The sequence below is a fragment of the Cydia fagiglandana genome, chromosome 22 (assembly GCF_963556715.1).
Source record: "Cydia fagiglandana chromosome 22, ilCydFagi1.1, whole genome shotgun sequence".
Taxonomy (NCBI): domain Eukaryota; kingdom Metazoa; phylum Arthropoda; class Insecta; order Lepidoptera; family Tortricidae; genus Cydia; species Cydia fagiglandana.
This window is the reverse complement of record NC_085953.1, coordinates 6,622,943-6,637,662: the sequence shown is the minus strand read 5'-3', so window position 1 is coordinate 6,637,662 and position 14,720 is coordinate 6,622,943. Positions and strand designations below refer to the sequence as shown.

At 36.9% G+C, this 14,720-nt stretch overlaps 1 protein-coding gene and 1 long non-coding RNA gene across 2 annotated transcripts in view; both read left to right on the top strand.

Moving 5' to 3' along the window:
* The first annotated feature begins 5,163 nt into the window (after positions 1-5,163).
* The window catches only part of LOC134675462 (fibrillin-1-like), a 36,418-nt gene continuing 26,861 nt past the window's right edge, over positions 5,164-14,720 (top strand). The window contains exon 1 of the mRNA XM_063533731.1: positions 5,164-5,307. Within this exon, the coding sequence (XP_063389801.1) occupies positions 5,250-5,307 (58 nt within the window). The 5' untranslated portion in view covers positions 5,164-5,249. The remainder of the gene's footprint in view (positions 5,308-14,720) is intronic.
* LOC134675602 (uncharacterized) lies at positions 11,949-12,387 on the top strand. The gene is made up of 2 exons (XR_010099776.1): positions 11,949-12,248; positions 12,343-12,387. It is a non-coding gene; the product is annotated as an uncharacterized LOC134675602 (long non-coding RNA).

The window sequence follows — 14,720 nt, the reverse complement described above, 5'->3', positions numbered from 1 at the left end:
ACTATTATTTTCGCAGTCGACATCTAGCATCGAGTAGCGGAATTATCAGTACCGCAACTCGATAATAGAATTCTCTAGTGTCGCGACTCACGAAAATTGTATTGAACAACAATTTACAACAAATTTTTAAAGCAGAAGGAGTTGAAAATAGGGTTTCGGTTAATCCAGTTACAATATTAGCTGAAAATGTAAGTTATTTATGTTAAGTATTAGACTTTTCAGTTGTTGCAACATCTATTGTCAAGCAGCAGTACTAATAATTCCGCTACTCGACGCTAGATGGCGACTACGAAAATAATAGTCGTTTTGGTACTAAGACTGATGTTGAGACCCCAATTTCCCCACGGTGACAGGTGCGACAATTGTAAAACATCACTGTAGGGCTACCGTCAATACCGAAAATCGTCAATTGCGGGGATTTTTCTCTGTCACTCTAATTACGCCTTCATTGGAGTAAAAGAGAAAGATCCCCGCAATTTGCGAATTTCGGTTTTCGCGGTAGCCGCCCTGTTGCTGACGTCACAGGCATCCATGGGCTACGGTTACCGCTTACCATCGGGCGGGCCGTATTCCTGTTTGCCACCAACATTGTATTATTTAAAAAAACTTTATTATATCGGAAAAAAACAGATATTTCTCTTGCCACGTTTATGACAATTGTCACAAGAAACACGACAATTGTAACGAAATTCCGACATATAACTCATTTCCTGTCAAGATTCACCGACAATTCTACAAATATGTCGACTGGAAAAAATAATTCTTGTTTCACAACATAATTGTAATACATACGATTGTAGCAAAATGCCGGTCATGTTTGTAAGTATTTCTGTAGAAAATATTTTATAAAATTGTAATATGTCACCTGTCGCTTGACAATTGTCGCTCGACATATGTCACTGACAATTGTAGCCGTGGTGAAATTGTGGCCAGGAATAATTGGGTGAATCAACTTTATCTTACCTCCTTTTGCCATGTTTTAAGTCGCCTAGTTTTATGGAATGTAATGTGATGCTGACTATCCTGTCAAGAATGAGATCAGTATGCTTCTTTTTACATACATTTTTCATCATGACTAATCTCGCAATTTCATAATTTTCACAGTATATGTGGCTTATTTTTATTGATAAGATAAATATTTTTATTGACCTTATTTTTATATTTGTTGGTGCGGTGCGGTGTGATAGGTATGGGACCAGACGTTAGTCATACCAATTGTTTTGCATCTGTTGTTTAGATATAATTTTATTGTAGGCGTTTTCTGAGGTTATTGAGTTTGTATGTGCAATTTTTTTTAAATATGTGGACAAAATTTTAAGAAGTGGGTAAATGACATTTTCACAAAAAGTTGTAAATACGATTAAAGCAAGGTAGAGTTACAGTAGGAAATGGAATCAAACGCTGTAACCCAGTTGTACCCAAATGTGGGTACAATGGGCGCTAATGGGTTAACTTATGCGAGAATATTTTAAGAAAATGTCATTTTTCCCTTTTTATTAATTATCACTCGGAAGCCTATTTCAACAGTCTGAAAATATACTCATTTGGCCATATTCATTTTACATAGATGTCATTTTGATGTTTGTCATCTGCAATAAATAAATGATCAAGTGACCGCGGCTTAATATTTTATGTTCAGTCGATGTCAAATATATGTTTACACTCTTTGCCTTATTACAAAGGAGTAAGATGCGAAAGTGTAAACATATGTATTTATGACGTCGACTGTTCAATATTTCAGACTGTTATTGAAATATTAAAACTATGTTTTTAAATTTTAAAAATGTACCCAAGAAAGGCCTCGAATATCTCTAGTATATGTTACGTTGTGATCTAATCAGTTACTAAAATGTAGCGCACTATATGTAAATATACCTACACTATATCAAAATGGTGTAACAAATGCTTGTGCTTAAAAAAATAAAAAGATATATTCCAATTTATTTTGTGGTTTTATTACATTTGCAAATTAAAGGTTTAACAATTATCGACTCTAGTTCAATGGCATGAAGGTTCCGTTCGCTTTAAGAGCCCAACAACATGCACACTAGCGCCACAGCTAAATAGGCGTGATTATTTAAATTTAACGAAAGATATTGAAAAAAGAGGGCCGCTACGTACTGTATTGTGTATTTAAGTACCTTTTGAATACATCAGACTAGTTTTTATGTTGCTGGATTCGTCAATCTATGCGTCCAAAGTTAAAACGGCCGTTTTTGTTTTGAGTTCCTAGATCGACGAAACCAGCAACTTAAAAACTAGTTTGATGTATTCAAAAGGTACTTAAATACACAATACAGTACGTAGCGGCCCCTTTTTTCAATATCTTACGTTAAATTTAAATAATCACGATTATTTAGCTGTGGCGCTAGTGTGCACGTTGATGGGCTCTTAACACGTTTCCTGTACGGTTGTCAACAATGTGAAGCGAGCTATAGATATAATTACGCCAAGAACGAGAGCCCCTGAAGTGTCTTGTCACTCCCATAGTCTTTTGGATGCCAGTGACCGATATATCCGCACCGCAGGTTCAACGCCAAACACCGATTAATCGGTCACAGACCACAGAACAACATAGACCTACGTGCATATGCATAAAGTTCAATTTCAGTGTTGACATTTCGGTGACGTGGCGTCCGAGTGACAGCTTTTGTGTTTGACACGGCGTCGAAAATGTTAATCGAGTAATACTAAAGTCCTAAGTCGGTGCGTCGCTTCCCCGTAAGCGTAAGGCAATTTATTTATGTCTTTCATATTTATGGAATTAGATAATTATTTTAGATTTTAATGTGGCCTTATTGGGCTCATTGTAGGATTAAATCGATTTGTTTCTGCTTAGTTAGGTACGTCAATGGCAATATGTGGATGTCTTTTTCTAAGTACATACCTACTTACCCTAATGTTACCGAATTGGCAGTGTGGGTGATAACTGATAGTACTTTTAAAACAAGACATTACATTTTTTTATACAAATAGTTGCGTAATTTTATTCGTAACGTCGTTATGTCATAATAAATAAACGATATCGATGAATCATCTCTTACGTCAGTTTTTTGCGAATTAGCGGCCACGGAAGGCAGTAAGTAAATACCTATAAGCTTTTAAGTGCTCAGAGCGAAACCTTGCTGTTGGTAAAACCCTCCAAAACGTTTGCGTTTTTGTTGAGTCATTTTACTCATTTTTTGTTGCCTAATAAAGAGAGCCAGAGTACCAGAGACGTAAAAAATAAAGAACTAGGTACATTATAAATAAAATAAGCACTAACAATTACGTAACTAACAACTAGGGAACAAATCAAATTATTTAATTCAATATTTTTATTTGTGCATTTAGTAGTCACGCTATAAATTCCCTTTACCTATAGATGGGTACCTATATTATAAAAACCACTACCACTAGAAGGCTTGGTTACATTTTCTTTAGTAAGTAAATGACATCTATTTCAGTACCTATAATTATCTCTGCTTAATCATAAGTACATGAATAAACCAATTGTAATGTGCCCAATTATCGCTAACAGGTTGAACTTGACCTAACGGTTCTTCAAATTTTATGATAACTTCTAAACATACATAGATATCTTAACAAATTTAACAATAGGTAGGTAACTAACGGCTCGATTCGGGAGATGAATTAGAGATTCACTAGATATGAAATAGTAAAGATACGTGACGTTCCACGGCAAAAGGTACCTATGGCGCCTGGCGCCACGATTTGGGAAATTAATTAGAGATTCACTAGATATAAAATAGTAAAGATAATATATCTTTACTATATCGTATCTAGTTAATCTGTAATTCATTTCCCGAATCGCGCCGTAAGTATTTTGCAAAGACGTGTATTCTGAAAACACACAGCTGAAAGTGCAGCAGTTAGTGTGATTGGCGTTAACTACCTATTTCAATTTAAATAACTTGTTTATAGTTAAATATATACCGCTTGACCTCGACCCATATTCGAAAGAATTAAGAAATAAACAAGATAAATAAACAGTAAGTATAAGTAGTATACTTCCATCGGTACCTATATCAATTTTTATTTTATGTCCGTATATATCAGTTTGACTTGGCTGCTGGTGGAGACTGTCATTTTTATTTTGCTGTTTTCTGCAGTACCTAAGTAGGTATTACATAAAAAACCGGACAAGTGCGTGTCGGACTCGCCCACCGAGGGTTCCGTACCTTTTAGTATTTGTTGTTATAACGGCAACAGAAATACATCATCTGTGAAAATTTCAACTGTCTAGCTATCACGGTTCATGAGATAGGTATATATATAGCCTGATGACTGACAGACGGACAGTGGAGTCTACTAAGACTCCACTGACCGTCTGTACAAAAAACGACCCTGCGAAACGGCCCTAACCCCCCTAACGACCCTATTTAGTAATAGGGTCGTTTTTACCCTTTGGGTACGGAACCCTAAAAATCATTTCTATTTATCCATCATACGTTATCTGTGCTTGCAAAATATCATGTTTACGCTACATGGCTACAGTTCATACAAAATATTAACTGTCCCCTCACAGAAGGCCATAGGCGCCGTGATTTAGCGAAGAACATAAGTCTTATTAAAATAAGCAGGTCAGTGCTGTTTCCCATATCTTGTCAAGCAATCGCCTCGAACAAGCCAGAATATCATTTAACGTCTGTAATAACTATTGTATTTTTGTCACATGACGAATTTACTTAATTTTTAACGGATATATATATAAGTAAGTAACCTACTAGAGGTACCTACTTACATAGGTACCCTAAAGGCTCATAAGGTCCATAGTCCTACCCGTAATACTAAGTACTTATTTCAAAGTAATTTAAACCTTTTTCAACTGGAACGCATTTGCATTTATTTATTCCGTTCCATTTAAAAATAAAATAAATTTAACTATACTTGTTTCACTATTGATTCCCGAATCAATTTAAAATTAGTATTTTTTAATGGTGCCCAGAATGATAATAAAGGCAATTTATCATACAAAAATTACAGACAGCTCCAATGTAAGACGGTTGAAGCAATCTGAGTTCACACTTATATTGGTTTGTGCTCAGAAAGCATAGCAATAAAAGTCCAGTATGGTTCGCAACGCATGCGCGGATCTTATCAACACCTCAACTATGACCCGAGCCATTCCACGAAAGACTCTGCCGAAGACGCGCGTAAATATTCCTCGTGTGTGCAAAGTAACTTACAAGTTTGGAGAAAATATGTTACAAGTAATAAAGTTTAAACTGTGATATTGTGTTTTAAATATGAAGTTGATTGTGCTATTTGTGTTTTGTGTGAGTTGTCTCGTGTGCGCGCAAGATGGTAAGATTTGGCGGCCTTTTGCCAATTGTTTAAATATTAAATTTTAGTCATACCTATTGTGTGTAAGTATTTACCTAGTAAGTACAAAAGATCTTATAACCAGCACTCATAACATACCGGGTGTGGCCTGTAACATGAGCAAATAATTAAAACATGCATTGTACTCCTCAAACGGTGACACTTTTTTCAACAACTTTTAAAAATTATGAAGTATTTAGACTCCCTATTCTTCATACAAAATAAATATTATATTCAATGGACGCCATCGCCACGCCATATCATTGTGATTGACGTTGCTTGTCAAGCCTTAAACATAACAAACTTCGCAATACATTGCGTCTTTGAATAACATTTAAAGTGTATTAATAATCAAACTACAAGTTATTTTCAAAAGTCGCTGAACAAATGTTGATCAGTATGAGGAGTACAGCCTACAGTTAAATTTTTTGCTCATATTACAGGCCACACCCGGTATAAAAAGTCACCGTTAGATAATATTGTATGGTAAGATTTGTTAACTAGTTAATGTTATGTCCCGTGATGCTCAAAACTATTATAAATATATTTGGCACACTTACATAATTTCGAGCGAAATTCGGCCAAAATTATGTGAGTAACCCATGAGTCAATAAATAATATAGTTTAACTTTCAGTTTTTTTAAAATCGTAAATTCAATAAATTTGAGAAGTAGGTACAGTATAATTGTATAAACACATGGAATTGTCTACCATTCCAAAATTATCCCCGATATGACCAAATTAGAATAATATAAGTAATTAGAACAATTGTTTACCTACGACTCTCGAATTACCCAAGTAAATTAGTCGGTAACACTAATTCTAATTATTCAGGTAACTATGTATTTATTTATTCAGGCATGGAAGAAAAACTAACACCTGTGGCTCTAACCATCGTCCTCTCATCATCTCATCGTTGTCTTGCTGACCGAAACTGTGAAAATTTATTAAATACAATCATAATTTTGTACTTAAGTATAAACATTATCATGATTGGCGGTTTTATCTCTACCAGGTCATCGGGTCGCCGATTCAGATCCGTAAGCTGATCGATTAGGGACGCTAAGTTTGAGACCTAACCTGAACTAGACCACAGAATAAGTAATACTAGACCCAGTGACCTGATTTTTATGGTTGTTAGGTACTGAGAATAATGTATCACTTTGCCAAAAATACGTTTCACGTGTGATATTATCTGTTTCAATTGCTTAGTCCCAAAATAACAGCCTGAATAGCCTGTTATTTTGGCACTAAGCAATTGAAATATTAAGTGATTACATAATTATTTCTTACAACTACTTACCGACAAAAGGTACCTACTTATATGTATTTTGAGTGGCGCGTGAATGACATGACTCAAATTAGAAGTTAATTAACTTTAGAAAAGTAAAGCTCTCAAAACTAAAAGTTATTGAATAAAACAGGCTTTATAGTTTAGGCGCATAAACCAACTACAACATAACGCAACAACGAACCAACCAAAATAGGACCAACCTAATCATGAATAGAGATTCTACTTATATGGCGTTGGCAATTTTTCCTCATGCCAATTTTAACTTAACTACTTGGGCCAAATTCGACATGTACAACTGTCAGATTTCGCATCCACGTCAAATCAACAGTTGATTTTATTGCATACTGAGTGTTGATTCCATCAACGGTGGATAATATCATTTGGTACAACCAAAACTCAACTCTAAACTAAGGGTGGTTCGGTTTGGTTTGCTTGTCACCCTAACTGTGGATTGTTAATGTCAAATTTTGACATTGTACGTATTCGAGAACTTATGATTTTTCCCACATCAACGGGAGATCAACACGATACGTCAAACGTCGCTTGTCGAATAGGGGTCCTTATTATTAGAATATAAATGAACGTACCCAATAGATCAGGAATTAGGTTTGTGCAGTACAGACCTAGTTTAGTCTGATTATAATAGAGGAAAATTACATGAGATAACTCATTCAGTTATTTAAGTTGGTACCTGCTTAATATACAAAACAAAAATACAATGATTCATCCGAAGGACATATTACATATGCGTTTATTTAAAGATTCACTCTGTCAATGCTAGTCACGATCCGGTCAACAAGAAACATGTGTGTCCTTTTTAGGGTTCCGTACCCAAAGGGTAAAACGGGACCCTATTACTAAGACTTCGCTGTCCGTCCGTCCGTCCGTCTGTCACCAGGCTGTATCTCACGAACCGTGATAGCTAGACAGTTGAAATTTTCACAGATGATGTATTTCTGTTGCCGCTATAACAACAAACACTAAAAACAGAATAAAATAAAGATTTAAATGGGGCTCCCATACAACAAACGTGATTTTTGACCAAAGTTAAGCAACGTCGGGAGTGGTCAGTACTTGGATGGGTGACCGTTTTTTTTTGTTTTTTTTTGCATTATGGTACGGAACCCGTCGTGCGCGAGTCCGACTCGCACTTGCCCGGTTTTTTTCATCTGCCGGTCTTGGCAGACTGCTCATTACTGCTATGTGGTTGAATCAACCGCTTAGGGGCTGTGCATAAATCACGCGAGGTGTTTTCGGGTACTTTTTCGCTACCCCCCTCCCCCGCATAACCCCACGTGTATTTTTTTTTAACTTTTTCTATCCGACCTGTCAAGGCCACGTGCTCTAAAAGTTTCGTGAAATAGACTCGCTATTTTGAAGTGCGGAGTGAAGATTTATGTGTTAAACATATGTGTGAAACCGAGAAAAAGTACCTATCTACTCATGTGGTTTCCACCCCCACCCCCCCCTATCGAACCTCGCGTGATTTATGCACAAGCCCTTATGCATTGTCATGTCTACGTTTGGTTATCCAGGGAACAATAAAAATTAATAGCCTGGTAGGGAGCTAAGGGAAATCATCTTCGATCACTTCGGTTTGTCGAATCGGGCCCCAATTAAGACAAGGGAGACGTTTAAGTAGACGAGTGGACATTAACATTGTTTGGTACTGTACTTAAATAATATAGACGTGTTAAAGTGACCGATTGACCCGCACCCATACTAGGTAACTTAAGACGATCGGATCAGCGTCTAAGCTCCTGAGAACGCAAACGTTCAGCTAAGCTGCATCGAGTTAAAAGATCGTAAGTGAAAGAATTAATCTAGTATTATGTGCTCTTTTTAGTAAACAAGGTTAATAGGGGCACGATTACAATTCTTACGATTAATTTGTTCAGGTCTTTAAACACAATATAGCTGCCATCGTTTATTGCTGCAATTAATTTACTTCGTGTTAATACTAAAATCAAGCTTCCGAGTAATAGCCAACACAAAGTTTTTATTATGCTTCAATTGTAAGAACATAAAACTCTTTATTGCTATAGTTGGACCACACGTATCTGTGCCGGGACGCCTGATACCTACAATATGTTAAAGACCCATCACATCGTGGCGTCAAAGGGCCCGATTCGGATTATGAAATAGATATCTATTAGATATCTTTTAGACATCACCAAGATACGATAATGATATGTTTAAGATCTAACCTGTCAAATTTGACATTTGCGCGATTCTGGAGATACTCTTGAACGATTTCCACCGGATATGACTTAGAGATCCAATTCACATCTAATAGATATCTTACTCTATCTAACGTAAAAGTGACATTTGGTTGCCCGAATTGCGCTGCAAAAGAGAACTAGTTGATATCTAAACTATAACGTATCTAGAATGGATCTAGTACGTGTCGTCTCTTGTGAATATCTTGAAGTTCGAATACGGCAGAAAGACGTTGACGCATCCTATACCTACTTACGTTGCAAAATGTGTTGCAAATGCGGCATGTACCTATACGTGTGTAGGTATATTATATTACAAGCTTTTATTATATATTTAGTTTCACCTGACCGTTGTCTGTCTGTCTGTCTGTAATCAAATTTGCAAGTTAAATTTGATCCACTTCCCGGTTTCCGATTGAGCTGAAATTTTGCATGCATGTATAAATCTGATGACTATGCAATATTATTGTACCATCGAGCTGATCTGACGATGGAGACAGGAGGTGGCCATAGGAACTCTGTGATGAAACAACGCAACCTAATTGTGTTAGGGGTTTTTAAAAAAACAATTGTCTCGATGAGTATTCGTTATCTGTCGTAAGAAAAGTACAGTCAGCAATAAAAGCTTGTACCAAAAATGAAATTTATGCTAAAAACTTATTTTATCGTTGTGCTTAGGTATATATCGCGCATGATATGACATGATATGATACATCAGGCACTGTCTCTTTTTAGTAACATACCTACTTTCAATCTTACTCCTTACTCTTGGGACGATCTTCTATAGATAAAACGTAATACCTTTACTTACCGCATTAACGAGAGATTATCAAAGCTAGGTATGAGGTAGTATAAAGGCCAGGCCACACCGGCTGCGTGTGCGTAGACGTGCACGGGCGCGTGCGGTAAAATGTTGGAATGAACCACACGCACACGTCACGCAAGCGGTGTGTCGTCTCTCATAAGGAACTGTATATTACAACGCGCACGTGCACTTCTACGCACACGCACCCGGTGTGCACAGCGGGATTGAGTTGGATCGGTAGGTACGTTACATTAGTTACATATCTCTACAATGTTTCCTTATTCATAATCTACTTAAGTACTTCCAAGAATTAACAACTTTTTGCTCCATTATAAATTACTAAGAAGATACAGACCTACTCTCTTAAGTCATCGCTTAAGTTTTTTGCCCTTGTCCCGATATGAGAGGAAAATGAATACGATGCTTTAACGTATATGTAGGTAGGTACCTATATAAGTATAGGTATACAAATAAGTATAAAGGTAAAGTTACTACTACACTTGTTCTTTGAACGTACTCTGATGAAAACCCAGTTTTGTTCAGTCAACGGTAAAAATATGGGTGTAGACAACTTACTAAAAAAAAAGTCCCATAGTTCTTAATTCACTGACATAAGAGTTATGGGACATATTTTTGAAATAATTTGTACACCCATATTTTTACTGTACATAGTTGACTGTACATATAACAATCGTTTTTGTACAGCGTATGGCTATTAATATACTAACTAGTATGCATGTATTTTATGAATGCACAATGCATATCACATTCATAAAATTTATGTTTTGAATTGCCAAAATTTTACAGTAGCATAGCATAACTATAATTGATTTGACGACCGGTCTGGCCTAGTGGGTAGTGACCCTGCCTGCGAAGCCGATGGTCCTGGGTTCGAATCCCAGTAAGGGCATTTATTTGTATGATGAATTGATGATACAGATATTTGTTCCTGAGTCATGGGTGTTTTCTATGTATTTAAGTATTTGTATATTATATATATCGTTGTCTGAGTAGGTACCCACAACACAAGCCTTCTTGAGCTTACTGTGGGACTTAGTCAATCTCTGTAAGAATGTCCTATAATATTTATTTATTTATTTATTTGTTATTATAATTATATATTATACGAAAGGTGGAGCTACTTAAACTACTTTAATCACACAAATTAACAATAATCTGAGGACGCAACAATATATAAAAAAAAAATTAAGCGTCTTAAAATAAACTTAATAAAAATACCTATACTGCAAAACGTAATTCAAGACCAAAAAAAGTAAGAAAATGTTGCCATTGCAATAATTTGTTTGTAAGATAGTAAATTCATTTTGATAAATAATCACGCTAAGATAATTTATTCATTAGTAATTTTACTCCTACTATTTAAAAAAGTACTTTTATTTACTTATTTGTACATAAATACAAGACGCGCTAGTAAAAAAGTGGCAACATTTCTTACTTTTTTTGGTCTTGAATTACGTTTTGCAGTATACAAGCAATAATCCTTGGAAAAACTGTAGGAGTATGTAGTTACCAACGGATTACGTATACGTTTGACCTACCTACACCAAATGTCAGTCGTTATGCTTTTTGGCAACCCTTCTCGGTACTATACTCTAAATGTCAGTAGCCGCTTATTAGATGGATGAAAAGGTACTAAGGGCCACTTGCACCATTCACTAACCCGGGGTTAACCGGTTAAACCTGGTGTTACCATGGTTAACAGTACAATTTGACACTGGGTTACGGTTTAACCACTTAACCTCGGGTTAGTGGGATGATGCAGTGGCCCTTATATGATTAACATCAACCACAAAACCTCTCTTCTTCCTCGCGTTATCCCGGCATTATGCCACGGGTCATGGGACCCTGGTGTCCGCTTGACAACTAATCCCATGATTTGACGTAGGTACTAGTTTTTACGAAAGCAACAGCAATCTTATCTCCTAATCTAGAGGGGAAACTAGGCCTTATTGGGATCAGTCCGGTTTCCTCACGATGTTTTCCTTCACTGAAAAGCAACTGGTAAATATCGGGTTTGTTTTGTTCTGTGGACTGTACTGGTAGGTACCATACCATTAACTGTAAGATTACCTGTGACCCGGATCGAAATGAAGCATACACACAAATCATTAAAGTAAAATGTTTATAAATGATCTAATACAAGGTCTACAAGTGTCATTAGGTACATGCGGTGCTTACCATTTGCATCGCACCACCACCACCACCACCATTTACATCATAATCACGTCAAACACGTGACAGCAGTGGCGGATTTCCCATAAGGCACAGTAGGCCCGGGCCTAGGGCGGCAAGATATTAGGGGCGGCAAATTGTGACAAAAATTCGCTGATGATAACAAAAAATAACTCAAAATTAGACCAGGCAACAAATTCTCAAAAAAGGACCTATAGAGGGAAATGCTTGCAACACAATTTTTGACTTTGTACCTATTTTTATTTGAACTATCTAGGAGGTGAACATATCAAAAGTCCCCGGCCGTAGCCCTTGAGCCAGGGGAAGAGAGAGGTCTCCGAAACTGCCGGACCAATTAAGTTGAAATTTGGCACACATATGTAAGTTTGTGACCCAAAGATGGACGTGTAACGTAAATAATAGTACATTGTGCAACATGAGGCGTAAGTTGAATATTGCAAACGAGAGTAAGTTAAATCGCGACGGCTTGCCGGAGCGATTTATAGGCTCGAGTTTGCAATATTATTACGCCCCGAGATACACACAATGTTTTTCATCACACTTGCGATACAAAAAATAAGTTTAAAGACAAAAAACTGTTAATTATGGCACTAGAAACTTCATAACTCCCTAGGGAAAACGAATTTTCTATAACTCCCGCTACGCCTACGTGCAATTCCACATTTACTGAGCGAGTGTGATGAAAATGAATTTTAAATATGGCCTCCAAATTTTGGGGGGTAAATGAGAAAATTTAAAAATAAAGTTTTTCAAACTATATCGTGTTACATATCAAATCAAAGATCTCATTGTAAGAATCTCAGATTTTTTTTTATAATTTTAGGATAAATAGTTTAGCAGTTATTAAAGAAAATAGTTTTTAATGTTTTTGTAGGTACATGAAAGTCAATGTTATTGGTAAAACTGTCACTTAAAATGAATAAGTATTTGCTTATTTTTTTCATAAAACCTATGTTCCTATGATCACTTCGAGCAACACGGAAGGGAGGCGGCATTCGCACTATTTCCCCTCTGCCGAGGTACAAGATTAGCGCGTCAAAATAATCTAGCGCGGGTAATAAAACTAGTTGCACTTGGATTTTTCACTAGACCGAGTCCAGACGCGCGCGGGGACACTGCTGCACAAAAATGCCTGTTTGCTCGGTTTTTTGTTATAAAAAGAGGTCGGGGACATCAAATTTACAAAAAGAAAGTGTTACATTTCACATGTAATTTTTTTTTTACATATCATACGTTAAATTACATTTAAATACAATTATTATATTTTAGTCTCAAGTAATTGTTGGATTTATCGATTTTGCTCGCTCAGTACAAATTGCGGATCGGTCGAGCGACAAATCCGACTTCTCATCTCTCAGAATACAATGACATACTTCAACGAAAATGTGTTAGTGTGCGTGTTGTGACACTAGTCACTCGTCCGTACATAAAAAGAGATCGAGGTTTGCAAGATTTGTCTTTGACGTGTGTCATTTTCTATGTATTTGTGTCGTCATTACAGATTGGATTTTGTACGTAAGTGTGTGAGAAATGCGACTGTGTGCACCTTTCCCCCCGCGAAAAATGGCAGAAAGATTTGTACTAATTTGTACGGCGAGATATCGCTTGGGCCCCTCCCTTCCGACGTGTCGGAAGCCGGTGTTGCTCGAAGTATGATCATGTCACAAGGACGTACAGTTTCTAAGATATAATAAGCGAAAAACCGAAAAATGTGACCTTCAAACCAAACCCCCCAACTTTTGATATGTTCACCTCCTAACGAGTCCAAAAAAGTTACTAAGTAAAAAATGTGTCCCAAGCATTTCCCTCTATAATATATCTTTCCGTTGCCTGATCTAAATGTAGTCAATATGATGGGTGCTGATGCTGAGAAAGGGGCGGCTACAAGGCTTGGGGCCTAGGGCGGCAAAGACTGCAAGTCCGCCACTGCGTGACAGTGATAGAAATTAAGAATGACTTGGCTCACTTGGCTCCTATTCTAATAAATAAAACAGTAGTTATAGCCATTTAATTTATTAAGCGCGTTTTAGAGTACCTAATACACTATTTCTCGGGCCCTATTCCTTGGATAATGTGGTGTTTACAGACTTAGGGAGTAGGTACCTACAGAAAGAGGAGAGGCGTAGGTATAAGGTACCCTACCTACTCTATATGAGACCAGAATAGGTAGTGTAAAACGCTTTCTTAGCCTATGTAACGATTATGTTTACCTACTCTATGTGAGTAGGCAGTAAAGGCGAAGAAAAGTGTTGAATGTATACGAGTAATTAATTTTAATCATCATTGAAAACCATTCCAAAGTCGTGGCATCTATCCAATTGGACCTTCGAGTTGTTAACACACACCTTGGGTTTGACTGCTTCTTTACGAACACCGCAGGGGTTGAGCTTATCTACCTTTTTTTGTCTTAAAGATAACGCTTCATATAGCTTCGATGACTCGCTACGCAATCGTGAAGAAGAATTCATTACATCGCTACGTAAACGCAAATAATAATAGTCATAGAGCCTATTAAGAGTCTGTGTACGCCATCCCGAAAATTCTGTATTAATCTTAGTTATCTTGCTACGCATGCGTGAAGAGAGCTCCTTGATGAATTTTTCTGCAGTATTACTTATGCGTAAGGTAGCTGCGGCGTGAAGCTTTGCTGCCTCATTACGCAAGTACGTCTGGTACTTGTCTGGTTCTTTATAAAATCGCAAAGAATCGGCAAAAAGCTCCTTCATTTTTTTACGCAAGCGTAATGAAGAATTTGCTGTATCGTGGCGTATACGCAAAGAGTAGTGTACGTATTGTTTATCTGTTTCTTTTTGTAATTTCATGTGGAGCTTGGTGAAATTGTCTTTGTGCGCGCTTGAGGAAG